We start from the raw sequence: 13,497 nt of genomic DNA on the forward strand, positions 1-13,497 counted from the left end.
TGATCGAGACGTAGAAAAAGTAAAGCCGAGTTTCCGAGATCTCGTCAACCTGACTCAGGAAGAGGAAACAAAAACCCAAGATCCGAGAATATTGGGGGAGAAGTCAAGATAATCATTTCGATGGGATGCGAGTCAAGATTCTAGATCGGAGAGGAGAAAAGAAAAAAAAAAACCTCGTCAACACACTTTCATTGAGACAACGCACAAGAGGCTTAATTACCACGAGGAAACGAGAAACCGAGACGAGGAAACGTGAAGCCGAGATCCAGATCTCGTCATCTTGACTTATTCAAGACGGAGAAAACGGGAAGCTCAGATCTCAAATCTCGTCAACCCGTCTTAATCCAGACGAGGAAACGAGAAATTAAGATATGAGATCTCATCAACCCGTCGTAATCGAGACTAGAAAATGGGAAGCCGCGATCCCAGATCTCGTCAACCTGACTTTATTAAGACGAGGAAGCGAGAACCCGAGATCCTAAATCTCGTCAACCCGTCCTAATCGAGACGAAGAAAACGGGAAGCTCAAATTCCAGATCTCGCCATCCAACTTAATCAAGACGAGAAAACCTTAAAGCCGAATCCCAGATATTTCGTCAACCTGTCTTAGTCGAGACGAAGAAACGAGAAACCGAGATCCCATATCTTGAAAAACTCGACTTAATCAAGATGAGAAAACGAAAAGCGGAGGTCCCAGATCTCGTCAACCCGACTTTATAATCGACACGAAGAAAACGTAAAGCCGAGATCCGAGATCTCGTCAACCTGACTTCATTAGGAAGAGGAAACGAAAAACGATCCAATATTTCGTCAATATGAATTCCTCTTGACAGAAGTCTGTTTATTTAATTTTTATCAGTAAAATATTTTGCACATCGGCATTTGGCCGTGATTATTTTTTAAAATAATTATTGATAAATCATTTTATTTCACTTCAATTCTTTTCAATATAATACAAATAAAGATGCTGCAGTATTTACCACGAGTGAAATTAAAGAGAAAACTGTTCTCTTCTGCTGTCTCAATAAAGACTAGATGCGCACCCCTTTGCTCGCAAAAGTCCTTAGCTTCGTCTCGAGTCCCGTTAGTTCCGTTGCTCGTGAAATAACAGGATGAATTGAATGTTGTTTTCACATCGATACAAACAGAATCTGTGATTAAAAAGAAGAAAACAATTAAATCCGACACAGTACAGTGGTGTTGGTCTACGTGATTCGTTTCAGATTTGACTGAAGATATCACGGTCCTTCTCTAGATTAGAATTTAGAGTTTATTTTATCTTATTATAAGACGTTGGCATTATAGAAGACATTACTGTGAGGGTCGTTGAGATATTCATAACGAATCGGAGAGAACTATTTTAAGGTATAGTTTCATGCCTCTGGAGAGCAAATATAAATCTCTTTGGAATCCAGAACAAAAATATCACGATGAAGCTCAACCTTATATGTGAAATATATGTGAAATATAAGAATGAAGAAATATGTTCAAGTATGAAATAATAATTGAAATTTAAGAGCAGAGCACACTTTTGAAAATATTCCGTTGTAGTGTAGTATAGCGATTTCTTTGAGGGACTGCGCGCTTCATAAAAATATAACCCCTTTTGAAAATATAATCCCCTTTGTTGGTCCTTAAAAAAAATATATTACTCACATTATACTAGAATTATACAAGAATACTATTGCCTGGGGTGATATTCAAACTGTGCTATAATCCGCATGAGACGAAGTCTAGAGGGCATACATTACTACAGTATTTAGATACCACAACTTCTTAAAACAAAACAGAAATAAAACAAAATCTAATGTAGGGGTAGGAATATGGCAAATAAAAGGTGATGCGCGGAGTTTTACCGACCTGCGATTTTCCCTTCGCAGAGGAATTGGGAGGTATGATTGCAGTTAGTCTCGTGCCAGTGGTTCCACGGAGGTATGGTTCGTACACAGTCTGAAATTACAGTATCTCTTTGCGTTTGACGAATGGACCAAACGGTTAAGTTCAAGGGTGAACCATCCATCCAACGTAAAGTATGATTTCGCTGCTCCAACCCAATCCAGTAGTTGTGCGTCTTGTTCTCAGCGAGCGCCAGGGATCGAATGACTGCGTCTTTTTCTGATGACGTAATCTCAATCAGGCGAGAATTAAGACCAGCGCATCTGCTTCGGGCATCGTCACGTGACACTGTGGCCGTTGAACTGATGTGGTAACAGACCTGGCCCCTGCGCTGGAATCCAGTTGGACATTCCGTGTCTGTAAACATAGCAAACAAACAACGAAATACACAAACAAACAAAAATCAAACAACCAAACACACATTCAAACTCCGGTGGTGTCACCTTGTATTCAAACGTGTAACAGATGACCGATAGCGGAGTCGAACATGACCCCTAGTGGCATACTTTCAAGAAGACTTTCCTCAAAATATGACCCCCCCCCCCTTTCACCTAAAACTGGTAACTACTTTCGGAAAATAAACCCAAGACAATTTCAACACCCTTGTGCGTCACATATTGACAGGGGCGTACGCAGGATTTTTTTCAAGAGGGGGGGGGGGGGGGGGGGGGTTAACATTTTAAATCGGGCCGAAAATTTCGCAGCGACTCAGCCAGCTGCTGAATAAGCGGGGGGGGGGGGGGTAAGAGGACCCCCCTCTTTTTTTTGGGGGGGGTCTCGAAATTTAAAAAAAATATCACAAGGGGGGGGGGGGGGGTTTGCTCCAAAATACACACATACAAAAAAACTGAAGGGGGGTTCAACCCCCCCCCCCCCTCCTGCGTACGCGCCTGCCTATTGATATGTGCGAACATGACAATAACGTATTACGAAATCCAAACATGATTTCTTTTGGACATACAACCGAGTATCGAAATTGATAATTAAGTTTATTTTTCGTTATTTCATGTTAATTTCATATTTTAGTAACATTGTAAAAATATGACCCATTTTCGTGAAATCTCTCGCTCATAAAAACAACACACACCTCCCACGTCTAACCTCCATGATAGGGAACTATCTTTGGAGCTTCAAGGAATGCCTGACCAACCAGAAGTAACTTCCGGTGACGAAACTTTCCCTCTCAAGTAGCTATGCCACACATGATAATGCACACGCTCCACTCCCTTGGGAGTATTGCGGCCTGGTGCCATTTTACAAGCGCACACGCGCCAATCCAACCATACTAACGTTCGTATCCTACCTTGTTACCATTTTGAGACCTGGGTGGAGAGTGGCAAAATAATCTAAATGTCTTGACAAAGGACACTAGTGTCGTGCCGAACCCACTACCTTGAATTTCGTATTTCCAGCCTTGTGTTAAAACCACTCGACTACGATCGACACCTCTACGCTTCGATAAAAAAAAAATCTTTCTGAAAAGTGGGAGGATTGAAACAAAATGATGACAATGTTCGTGTACCCTACTCTCTTTGAGAAAGGTAACTTCTGCGTGTATTGACACAATGGTTGAATGGCGTAAAGTGCTCCTGCCACTACAGGGGCACATGTACCAAGGGGTGGGAGACACCGGTCGTGCTAGGTAAATAAAAAGCGAACGAACGAGACTAACGATTAAGGGTGGGTGTGACAGGAGATTCAATCACCTTCCTTTTATCGTCCTCAATAATAACAATCTGGATGTATGCAATGTGCACCATCTCCACTCCCTGGAGAGCATTCCTACCATATGGTCACCATGAGGGCATAGGCAATTACTAACACAAATACTTTCGTCATCCTACCGGGTCCCCGTTTTTCTCTTGGTTATTGAGTGGCAAAATATGTAAGTTAAAGCCTTGCCAAAGGACATTAGTGCCGTGTCGGGTATGGAACCACGATCTTTGAATTTCAAGTCATTCCACTCGACTACAACACTCCTGTCTTTTCCGCTTTCCCTCCTTTCCTCTCTGTCCCCCTTCTGTTTACAATTCGATTGGGGTAGGCTACACCCCTAGCCCCCATGATTCTACGCAGGCGCATACGCAGGGGGGGGGGGTAACCCCCCCCCCTTGAGTTTTTGTTTATGTGTATGTTTTTTGGGAACCCCCCTTTTAGAGTTTTATTTTTTAAATTTTTGTTTAAATAAAAATTAAAAAAAAAAAAAAAAAAATTATGCCAATGGCTGACCTAAAAAAGATGACCTTACCCCCCCCCAACGAAACAAAACGTCGAGTTTTCAAATTTCGAGACCCCCCCTCGCTTATTAAGCGGCTGGCTGAGTCATTACCATTTTTTTTTGGCACTCCAAAAAAAAAAAGTATCCGCTTACCCCCCCCCCCCCCCTTGAAAAAAATCCTGCGTACGCCACTGATTCTACGCCACTGTATAACATCTATCTCCCAGACTTCCACTCGGTTTGCTACAAAAGTAGGAAGACTCTCTCGGTCTATAATTATATAATTACATTAGAAGGAGCTAGAGGAAAGCGAAGCCTATTAGGAGGGGCCCTGTACAAATATAAAGAAATAAACGAACATACATGACATTTGAATAAAATGAATCAACAGGCAGAAACTGTAAGTCGTATGTAACCAACATCCAAAAGTCATTTATAATGATAATATTAATGATAATTAGTTCTTATAAAGCGCATTTAATTACCGAATGTAATGCCAATGCGCTTTACAAACATTTCAAAATCATGATACGAATGCAGAAGACAATAGTAATAAAGACATATATAGAAATAATTACATAAATTATATATATTCATAAATTACAATTAATAATGCGTAACATTTCACCTAGATGGTGCTCAAGACGCTTTAAAAACATAGGTCAAATGCAATAACAAAAAAGAATACTCTGAAAGTGCTTACAATGCAACAGAACAAAAGAGGGGATAACATTAGATGTGTTTTTCGATTTATCTTAAATTGATCTACAGTTTTACAGTCTTTCTTTGATTTCTGGAGTCTGTTCCAGGACCGGGAAGCTGTTGACTTGATCTTCCCCCTGATGTTTAGTTTTTGGCACAATTAGAATTGGAATCAGTAAAAAAGTGTATTTAAATAATTAGTCGATTAATCAAACGTTTCATCAATCAATCAATAAAATAAATCGTAAAGAAGTAAATTTCAAGTTACCTTCCGGTAATCTATGATCTCGCCATACGTACTGCTGTGTTGTGATTGAGGTCAAGAGCAGGAGGCATAGCTAAAGAGAGACAATAATAAAAGATAATATCAGGTGATCTGGACAGAAGAAAGAAAGGAAAGAAATTGAGAGAGAAAAATTGGAAGAAAGAATGAGATAGGAGAAAGATTTAAGGGCTAAGTGAGATGGGAAACGTTATGGGATGAAGTTAATTTTTAGGCATTTTATTGGTTCTTAAAGATACTATGTCCCTTTTGCAGCCAACATCAAATTCTGTAGAACTTTGCAGGAATTATGAATATGTCATATATGTCCTATCTGTGGAATTTGAACGTTAGCAGTGTCCTAATAATTATTCAAATTAAGCAAGGAAATCTTTTTTCTTGCTAGACTTCACTATCAGACACTATTGAGTGACTGACTGGCTTTTTTCTTCTTTGGTAATAACATACATTAAATGAGCTGTAAAGGGTCCATGCGCATTTGTCTACATCAATAACCCACTTCTTGTAATGGCCAAAATTAAACTGATTAAATCTTTGCGCAGCATAAAACGTAATAATAATAATAATAATAATATTAAAACGTACGACCATTCGGTACAATGGTGTGAAAATCAGACTATTACTTACTGGCTCAGTGGCGTAGACAGGTTCGTACACCTGGGGGGGATGATTCAGGGGCGGATCTAGCTTTTTGCTAAGGGGGGGTTGACCTAAATAATGACGATGCGGAGCATCGTCCACGAGCCGCGAAGCGGCGAGCCGATTTTTTTTGGGGTGTATATTTGAACCCCGTAAGTGATGTTTTCCTGGCATCTATTAACACAATGGAGACCATAAAAAGCAGTGCATGATAACGTCTTTTTAAATCAAGTAACAGTTAAATACACAGTTATATCCAGAGTTATCATGTGTTTGGTTAAGTTACCAGATGAGTTGAATATCTTCTCACAATATTTGCACTTGAAAGGGTTTCTCTCCAGCGTGCGTTCTTTTTTCTTTCTTTTTTCCTTTTTTTTTCTTCTTTTTTTCCCCTTTTTTTTTGGGAGGGGGGGGGGGGCGCCCAAGGGGGGTTTAAACCCCCTAACCCCCCCCCCCGTAGATCCGCGCCTGTTTAATATTGTGGTTATCTTGTGGTTTCCAAATCACAAGATAACCACAAAATACTTGTAAGATTTTCTTTTTTTACCGTCTGAATTGGCTTTCACCGTGTGAATGCGGCTAATAACAATAAACACAATTACAATAATGATGAGGATTATTATTATCATCATCATAATTATTATTATTATTAATATTATAATTGTTATCATTATTATTATTACTATTATTATCATCATTATGACTTATTAAGTAAGCAAATATCATTCCCCAAAACCTGGGGGGATGATTGTACATGCCATCCCCCCCACCTTGTGAGGTGGGGGGGATGCATCCCCCTCATCCCCCCCCCCCCCCGTTGTCTACGCCCCTGTACTGGCTCTATAGCTCTTAGGTCGATTCGACAACTAATAGTCGTTATTTTCCCACTTAAAGACATTTTCAAGCCACCTTTTTTTTAGGGAAGTTCTAAATTAGTACTATCTTTCAAATGCCGTTGAAGTTTAACTTTTTCATTTTTTTGGCCTGCAAATGGGACATAGTACCTTTAAAAGCGATACTGAACTGATGAACTTCTGCCCTAGCGTTCTAGTTATTGCACAGCACAACTTCATGGTCAACTTGCCAACAGTGTGTAGCTCAATGCCCGATTCCAATTTCGCAGGCTGAGAAATCGTTGCGAGAACAGTGCAAATAGGGAAGCAGCGAGTTCCGGGGCCATTTTGCAATGATTTCACACAAAAAATGGTACAACCATACGTTTTATGACAGTTAGTATCACATATCACTCTGTTTGCAAAGAGTGAGTTGAAAAGATTGAATTAAAAAAAGAGTAAGAATAGGCCTCCGCTTGTAAGTTATAGGCCCCCCAAATAGAAAGTTAATTTTATAATCTATCTACACAATCTCTATATAATTATGTCACATAGCCGGTAGGGTACGTGACAATGAAATGGACCTTGATGCACAGGTTCTCCATTTTATAATAGCCTGTAAACATCCATGATTACAGCAAATTGAACATATATAACCCTACTTCTATTTTAACTTATTAATTGTGTACATGTCTGTAGGGGACCCCACTGCAAATAAGCTATCTATCTATAGTGTATAATGTTATATAATGAGTAAAATGAACGTTCATCACAGTAATAGAATTTGCATTCGAAAAAATGGCAATGGATGCTAGCGTCATTTTTATTCTTATAATGTAACAAATGACAATATTTGAATAAATTTGCATATTATACCTATTCGGGTATTCGGGGGTAAAGAATCAAGCGAACTCTGCCATTTTTAGTCTCTATTTTACCTCTGTGACCCGTAACCACTTCTTTTACTGGAGCGAATTCCAAACGTTGCCGCCTGACTCATTTAATACAGGTTCACCCAAGTTCTGTCCCATGAAACCTACCCTTCGTTATTTGAACTGGGGGGGGGGGGGGGGGGGTGGGGGGTTCACAAAGATCCTAAATCAAACTTAACTCTAAGTAGGACATACAAATTATTTACCAAGAGCCATTTGTAGCCTTAAAATAAAATATATTCAAAAGCGAAAATTCAAGTATTTTAGACTTTTCAGATTTAAATTCCACACCGAGAATATGAAGTCTCCTTGATAATAGAAAATATAAATGATTTGTATCAACATTGTATGCCTTTTAAAATAACTTTTGCAAAATATTTTCATAGATGCTAACGGCTTTCCATAATTGTTAATTCCAACTTAGAGATAAGTTCAGCTTAGGATCTTTGTGAAACACCCCCAGGCTACCCAACACTCCAAGGGCCTGGATTCACTACAAAATACTTCCCACCTTCAAATGCATTAATGGTGTCGCTCCTCCTTACAGGATTATCTGGGCCCCGTCTTATAAATAGTTTGGTCCATTGATTAATCCAAATCAATCGTAAGTCCTCAAATGAACCGCAAGTTTGCAGTCTCCTATCTCTTATGTACATAGTTGCGATTGATATCAACTCTTATAACTATCAGGCATCCATCCAGTACTCCTTCCGCTCCTCTCTAGGCATCACACTGAACCACCCGTCTCCCAAAATGCTTCCCACACTTCGCAACCCATACCTTCATCAAATATCTCTCAAATCAACTTTTCTGTTAATAACATAAATTTAACAGCACATGTGAACAAGAATTATTTAGAAAATGTGCTATAAGAATACATTATCATAACTAAAAGAGGAGAAATAAGATAAGGATTACTCACGATTAATCCCAAGATGTTAACCATTTTTCTTCTCTTTGTACAATGCAGTACTGACGATCAGAGCGTTAAAAAGGAGACAAACTTTGTATAATCAGTATCGATGACTGAAATAAATTCGACTGCTTTAGGCCTTGTAACCTCTCTATCGGACCTTTTAAAGGCTCCAGTGAACGACTTAACAACAAAGCAAAAAATAAAAAAACAGGATTTGTTTTCCTTTTTTTTCGGAAGTATCGTAAAGTTGATGTCAAGGATGCTTTTCGATCATTGCTAACAAAATGATAAAGGGTCTCATATATTATGTTTTTACGTGGGTGTGTAAATTGGGTCAATTCCATATTATTTGTTTAAAGTACAGTTATAAAGTCACCGTCAGTCTGTCACCTCCCATGCAGCGTGGGCGGTTGGCGTAAAATTATGAAAGAAATCATATTCATCTGATATAATTTATCTTTGAGTTCCGTCATACGTGACCTTGCTTCAAGACTAGATATTATAGTAAAATCTAATCTTAATAAACAACTTCTCTAAAAGAGGGCAAAAAAAAAAACTCTTCCCCAAAAACAAAAACAGGGAAAATTTCATAAACTTTCATTTTCTTTGATATTGATGACGAAATAGGCTTGTTTTATACAGGGTTGTTTAAAAATTATTTGCAATAGGCCTAATAGAACAGTTCACGGTTAGCACATTACTGCAATGACCCCGAATATCCACAGATCTTCAAAACATGAAAAGGTCCCACTTTGTACATTTTGAAATAATCACTCCTACAGCGATGGAGGTGCTATCAAAATAGCATTTGTTTCCCCTTTTTAAAGAATAGTTCCACCTGTGTATCATAACTTTCATGAGCCCGTATCCACTATTTCGTCTCCGTGTATTTCAAAATTTGTTCTGCAATGACCTTTATCTGCTCATGCTCAGACTGCAACTATGAACTGGCTTATTATAATCAGGGTGAATGAATGATTAATTCTTTAAGTTTTTTAGTACAAGGCAAATGGAAGGGGAGCTCGCAAGAAACGTCACAGAGTTGCCAATTGGTGTTTGAATGATCGCACCTTAATTTTTTGAAAACTTTCTCATTTTAAATCAGGTTTTTGCTCAAACCTTCACTAACCTGCTTCTCTCATTTTTCTGCTGCTATTAAAACCAACCTAATATCAGGGAGGACACCCCCATTAGGACAAAGCTCCCAGATAGAGATATCTTTGAGGTGAGAAATCAAGCGCTTCACTTCTGCCGTTTTAAAACTACTTTTTGTCATGATGTCAATTAAAATATTCATTCAATCATTCGCTTAGAGACTTCGATGGTAAGCGCTTTATAAGCGTCGATTTTATTATATTATTATTATTATTATTCCTCTTTCATATCAGTAGATGGAAAGCTTCTTTATTTTTTCAGAAAGGATAATTGCTTTCTAAAAGCAATCGTCAGTGATCAAGAAATTCAGGGGGTAAAAATGCTTTATGTTAGAAAGCAAATGTGATCAATAAATTAAGAGGTCAACAAAGATCAGAGAAATATCTAGGAGGATTAAAAGCAAAGTTAGGTCTTCGGAATAACAGGTCTATCATGTTTTAGATCTCCAGCAAAGGATCTCTTGATGAATAATATTTTAAACGACCTCTACGATGAGTTTAAAACATGGCTATCTGCTAGAATTCATAAGACAGAACTTTCAGTCCAGACACGTGATTCAATAACAGTCGAGACCAAAAGAGTGAATTATATATATGATATATATTATATAGTATACAAGATACATAATAAAGTATGAATGAATGCAAAGTAAGTTCAATAAAAGTCTTATATGTGAAAGATTCAATATAACACTGATTCATTCCCCGACACGATCATCACTCATATTTATTAACAAAATTCTTTTCATTTTCCTATGCTTTTCTTTAACCATTTTATCAATCTATTGAAATTAATATAATTATTTTTGTATAAAAATTTATGTTACTCATCTTCTAATCCTTCGCCATCTTCAATTATTAGTAATATGTTTTTCTGATTTTCCCATTCTCTTCCAGGCCTACTTGTGCTCAAAACGCTTCATTTTCCTTTTTTTTTAAATAAGAAGAATCCAAAACAATTAAGAACTTTAAGAACCAGTATTTTTGAAATGCCTGAAAAGTAACCTCATCCCATAGCGCTTCCCATTTCTCTTAGGTTAGCCCCTAAATCTTTCTCCTATCATTCTCTCTTCCTGTTTTTTTTTCTCAATTCCTTTCCTTTATTTCTTAATTTCTTTCTCATTCCCCTTCCCCTTCTTTACAGAAAGGGGATCGAGACCGTGACCAGGCTTTCACTCCTTCCATGCGTCTCTGAAATCCGTTCTCTGGAATATGATCTACTTTTCACCCTTGGAAATTTAAACCCCACTCTAATTCATATCTGATTAACAAACATTTTGTCATTTTAGTAATTTTCAGTAACCTTTGGACCCCCCCCCCCACTCCGGGGTCGGAATGACCGCATGCGTGTTACCAAAATGTCCAGTAAAGGGGTACTTTTCGTGCGACAAAGTCCAGCCCGAGAATTGTAAGAAAAGGGGGTGTATTTGACTTTCACCCGGAGATTTCTTTAAAAAGGATGTTTTTTTTTAATTTTTCTCTCTCATCTCTTTGGACTCCTGAGAAATTATTCCGAATTTAGGGGGGGGGGGGGTAAATTGAGCATTTTTCCGAATTTAGGGGGGTCTCCAAGGCAGGAAAAGCCCGCGAAAAGCCCGCGAAAGGGGGGTTCGGAAATGATGGCAGTCCTCAGATAGGGGGTGCTTTCAAAAAGAGGGAACAAGCATTATGCATACCCTAAATAACACTGAGTAGGGGGGGGGGGGGCCTTTGGAAGCATGGACTTATTAGGCACCAGGCCGCTGCGTATAATAAATATTATGTAATGGACTTTCGGAATGACTAGAGTTTCGGAAAATAAGGGAATTTCAAAGTAACGAACCCACTTTTGAAGTAATGGTCCCCTGGAAGAGGAAATTTTAGTGTTTAAATTATGAACATTTAAATTAGAAGCCCCAGAAATAGACAGGAAATTGCGAGCATCCTCGATTCATTATTGGAGGACAATTTTCAAGGCCCTATTTAACACAATTTTGTGTCATTCATTTTCTTCTTTTTCTAAACAGGGCTGGGGGGGGGGGCACTGCCGTTTTAGCCCCGTGACTGGATCCACCTGCATAGTATGCATAGTATGTATTACACTGGCCTACATAGACACAAATGGTGGGTAGGCCCTACGGGACTGGGAGGGGGTGCCCCACCTTAGACTAAAGCCTGGTTAGCTTAGCTCAATATGCCTATCATCGGAGTGCCCCTTATCCAAAACTAGTTCATATACTGCATCTTGCATCACGGATATATGCGGCAAATATCTTGCTATATCGAAAGTTTCATGAAAACGTTTTTTTTCCTCCAATAAACTGATGAACTCGCAGAGTTTACATGAAAACTACAGCAAAGAGGGGAACGAACAGGAGCTGTGTTTCAGGTCAGAGGTCATTAGCCCTTTCCTGTTTTGATGGCCATGGCCGTGTGATCAAGAGCAGCAGAGGCGTTCACTCATTTTTAAAATATATCTTTTGATAGATTTTCACTTGTCTAAGTTGCAGACATGACATAGAATATCCAATTGTCATATTGGATACTTTAAGATCTGTCAAAATGTCACAGATGAACAGTTTGGTCGGTGGTTTAAAGAGCCGACATGACGATGTTCGCACCAGGGCAGCGAAAAACCTTCAGCACTACGTGAGCACCGAGCTGCGGGAAGTTTCGGCGGACGAGCGCACCTCGTTTATGGACGAGCTGAACCACCACATCTTTGAGTTGGTATCCAGTCAGGACGTGAGCGAGAAGAAAGGTGGAATTTTAGCGATTGGTGAGTGCATATTATTTCATTTTAGATGAAAAAGTTTAAATGAATTGTTGTTAATGTATGCTAAACTGTTCAATTGCCAATCATTTTCAGTCGTATTCCCTCATTTTTCATTGTGATTTAGGTCTAGACTCTACAGAAACTGAAAAATTTAATTTGTTTTTCGTCTTCTGTAGTTTTGAGTCAATTTTCAGCTGATACATACCTGAATCAAATCATCAAAGCTTAATCTTACAAGATCTCTGGCGCTAATTCAGAATCACATCCATACTTTAATTCTGGCGTGGAGATACCCTACTGTAGTACTGAAACATACCAAAAATTGACTAAATCTTCATCAGTTGTTCGTTATGTTTCTTACCTGTATCGTGTCAATTTTCTTATCCTTTTTGGAGTTTTTTCTTCCTAAAAACGAAGACTTATATTATACATCTCACAGGATTCACGGCAAACTACTGCACAATACAATTGCATACTGACTGACGGTGGGGTGCGCGTGTGGGCGGGCGTGCGCGTGTGTTAAGTTAGCGATCGTAATGATGAATTGCTTAGATTAGAGTCGCTAACTTAACTCGCGCCCGCACCCCATCGTCGATGCAATTGTCCTTCACACAAGTTAATAAAAAAGTTAATAATTATCGTGTGCTAATGTACTTTCGCACTGGGTGAGCTTCGTTCCGTCCCATGCAAGTTAGTTGTATGTGTAGAATAGATTCTATGTCTGGAATGGGATGGGAATGAGAAAACCAATACAATACATATGACGGAATAAAGCACACTTGGTGGCAGTGCGAAAGCAATGAGAATATCATCAAGGTTTGCCTAAATTTTAAAGAAATTTTTCTAAATATCGTGTCATAGCCAAACTAATACTATCAATTGTTTATAGTTTTAAGTCAGATGAAATTCAAATAAGTCGCAAAATCAAGATTTGTAATTGGAACATGTGCAAAGCTTAAGATGGACCCAATCATTTTGTTGACATGTGCATCGAAAATGACTTGAATTCAAAATGTTGCTTTAGTGACATTTGTCTGTCACAATTTTTCCCACAAGCCAACTTCAGAAACAGTAAAATCAAAATAAATGAAAGGAAATGTCCCAGAACAGTAAATTAGAAGACTTATCTTCTGAGAGCAAAGTGTGTAGGTTATGCCCCCCTTATTTGA

At 38.6% G+C, this 13,497-nt stretch overlaps 2 protein-coding genes across 2 annotated transcripts in view; one reads left to right on the plus strand and one right to left on the minus strand.

Moving 5' to 3' along the window:
• Positions 1-1,852: 1,852 nt before the first annotated feature.
• LOC115924716 (perlucin-like) lies at positions 1,853-7,176 on the minus strand. The gene is made up of 3 exons (XM_030987482.1): positions 7,156-7,176; positions 5,085-5,154; positions 1,853-2,253 (listed from the first exon to the last, which is right to left on the minus strand). Exons 1-3 carry the CDS (start codon positions 7,174-7,176, stop codon positions 1,853-1,855), a joined length of 492 nt encoding a protein of 163 aa, XP_030843342.1.
• A 4,795-nt stretch (positions 7,177-11,971) lies between these two features.
• Positions 11,972-13,497, plus strand: part of LOC580879 (serine/threonine-protein kinase mTOR) — a 43,975-nt gene continuing 42,449 nt past the window's right edge. Inside the window, exon 1 of the mRNA XM_030987484.1 lies at positions 11,972-12,331. Coding sequence (XP_030843344.1) covers positions 12,115-12,331 — 217 coding nt within the window. The 5' untranslated portion in view covers positions 11,972-12,114. The remainder of the gene's footprint in view (positions 12,332-13,497) is intronic.

The sequence above is a fragment of the Strongylocentrotus purpuratus genome, unplaced genomic scaffold (assembly GCF_000002235.5).
Source record: "Strongylocentrotus purpuratus isolate Spur 01 unplaced genomic scaffold, Spur_5.0 spur5_scaffold_16, whole genome shotgun sequence".
Taxonomy (NCBI): domain Eukaryota; kingdom Metazoa; phylum Echinodermata; class Echinoidea; order Camarodonta; family Strongylocentrotidae; genus Strongylocentrotus; species Strongylocentrotus purpuratus.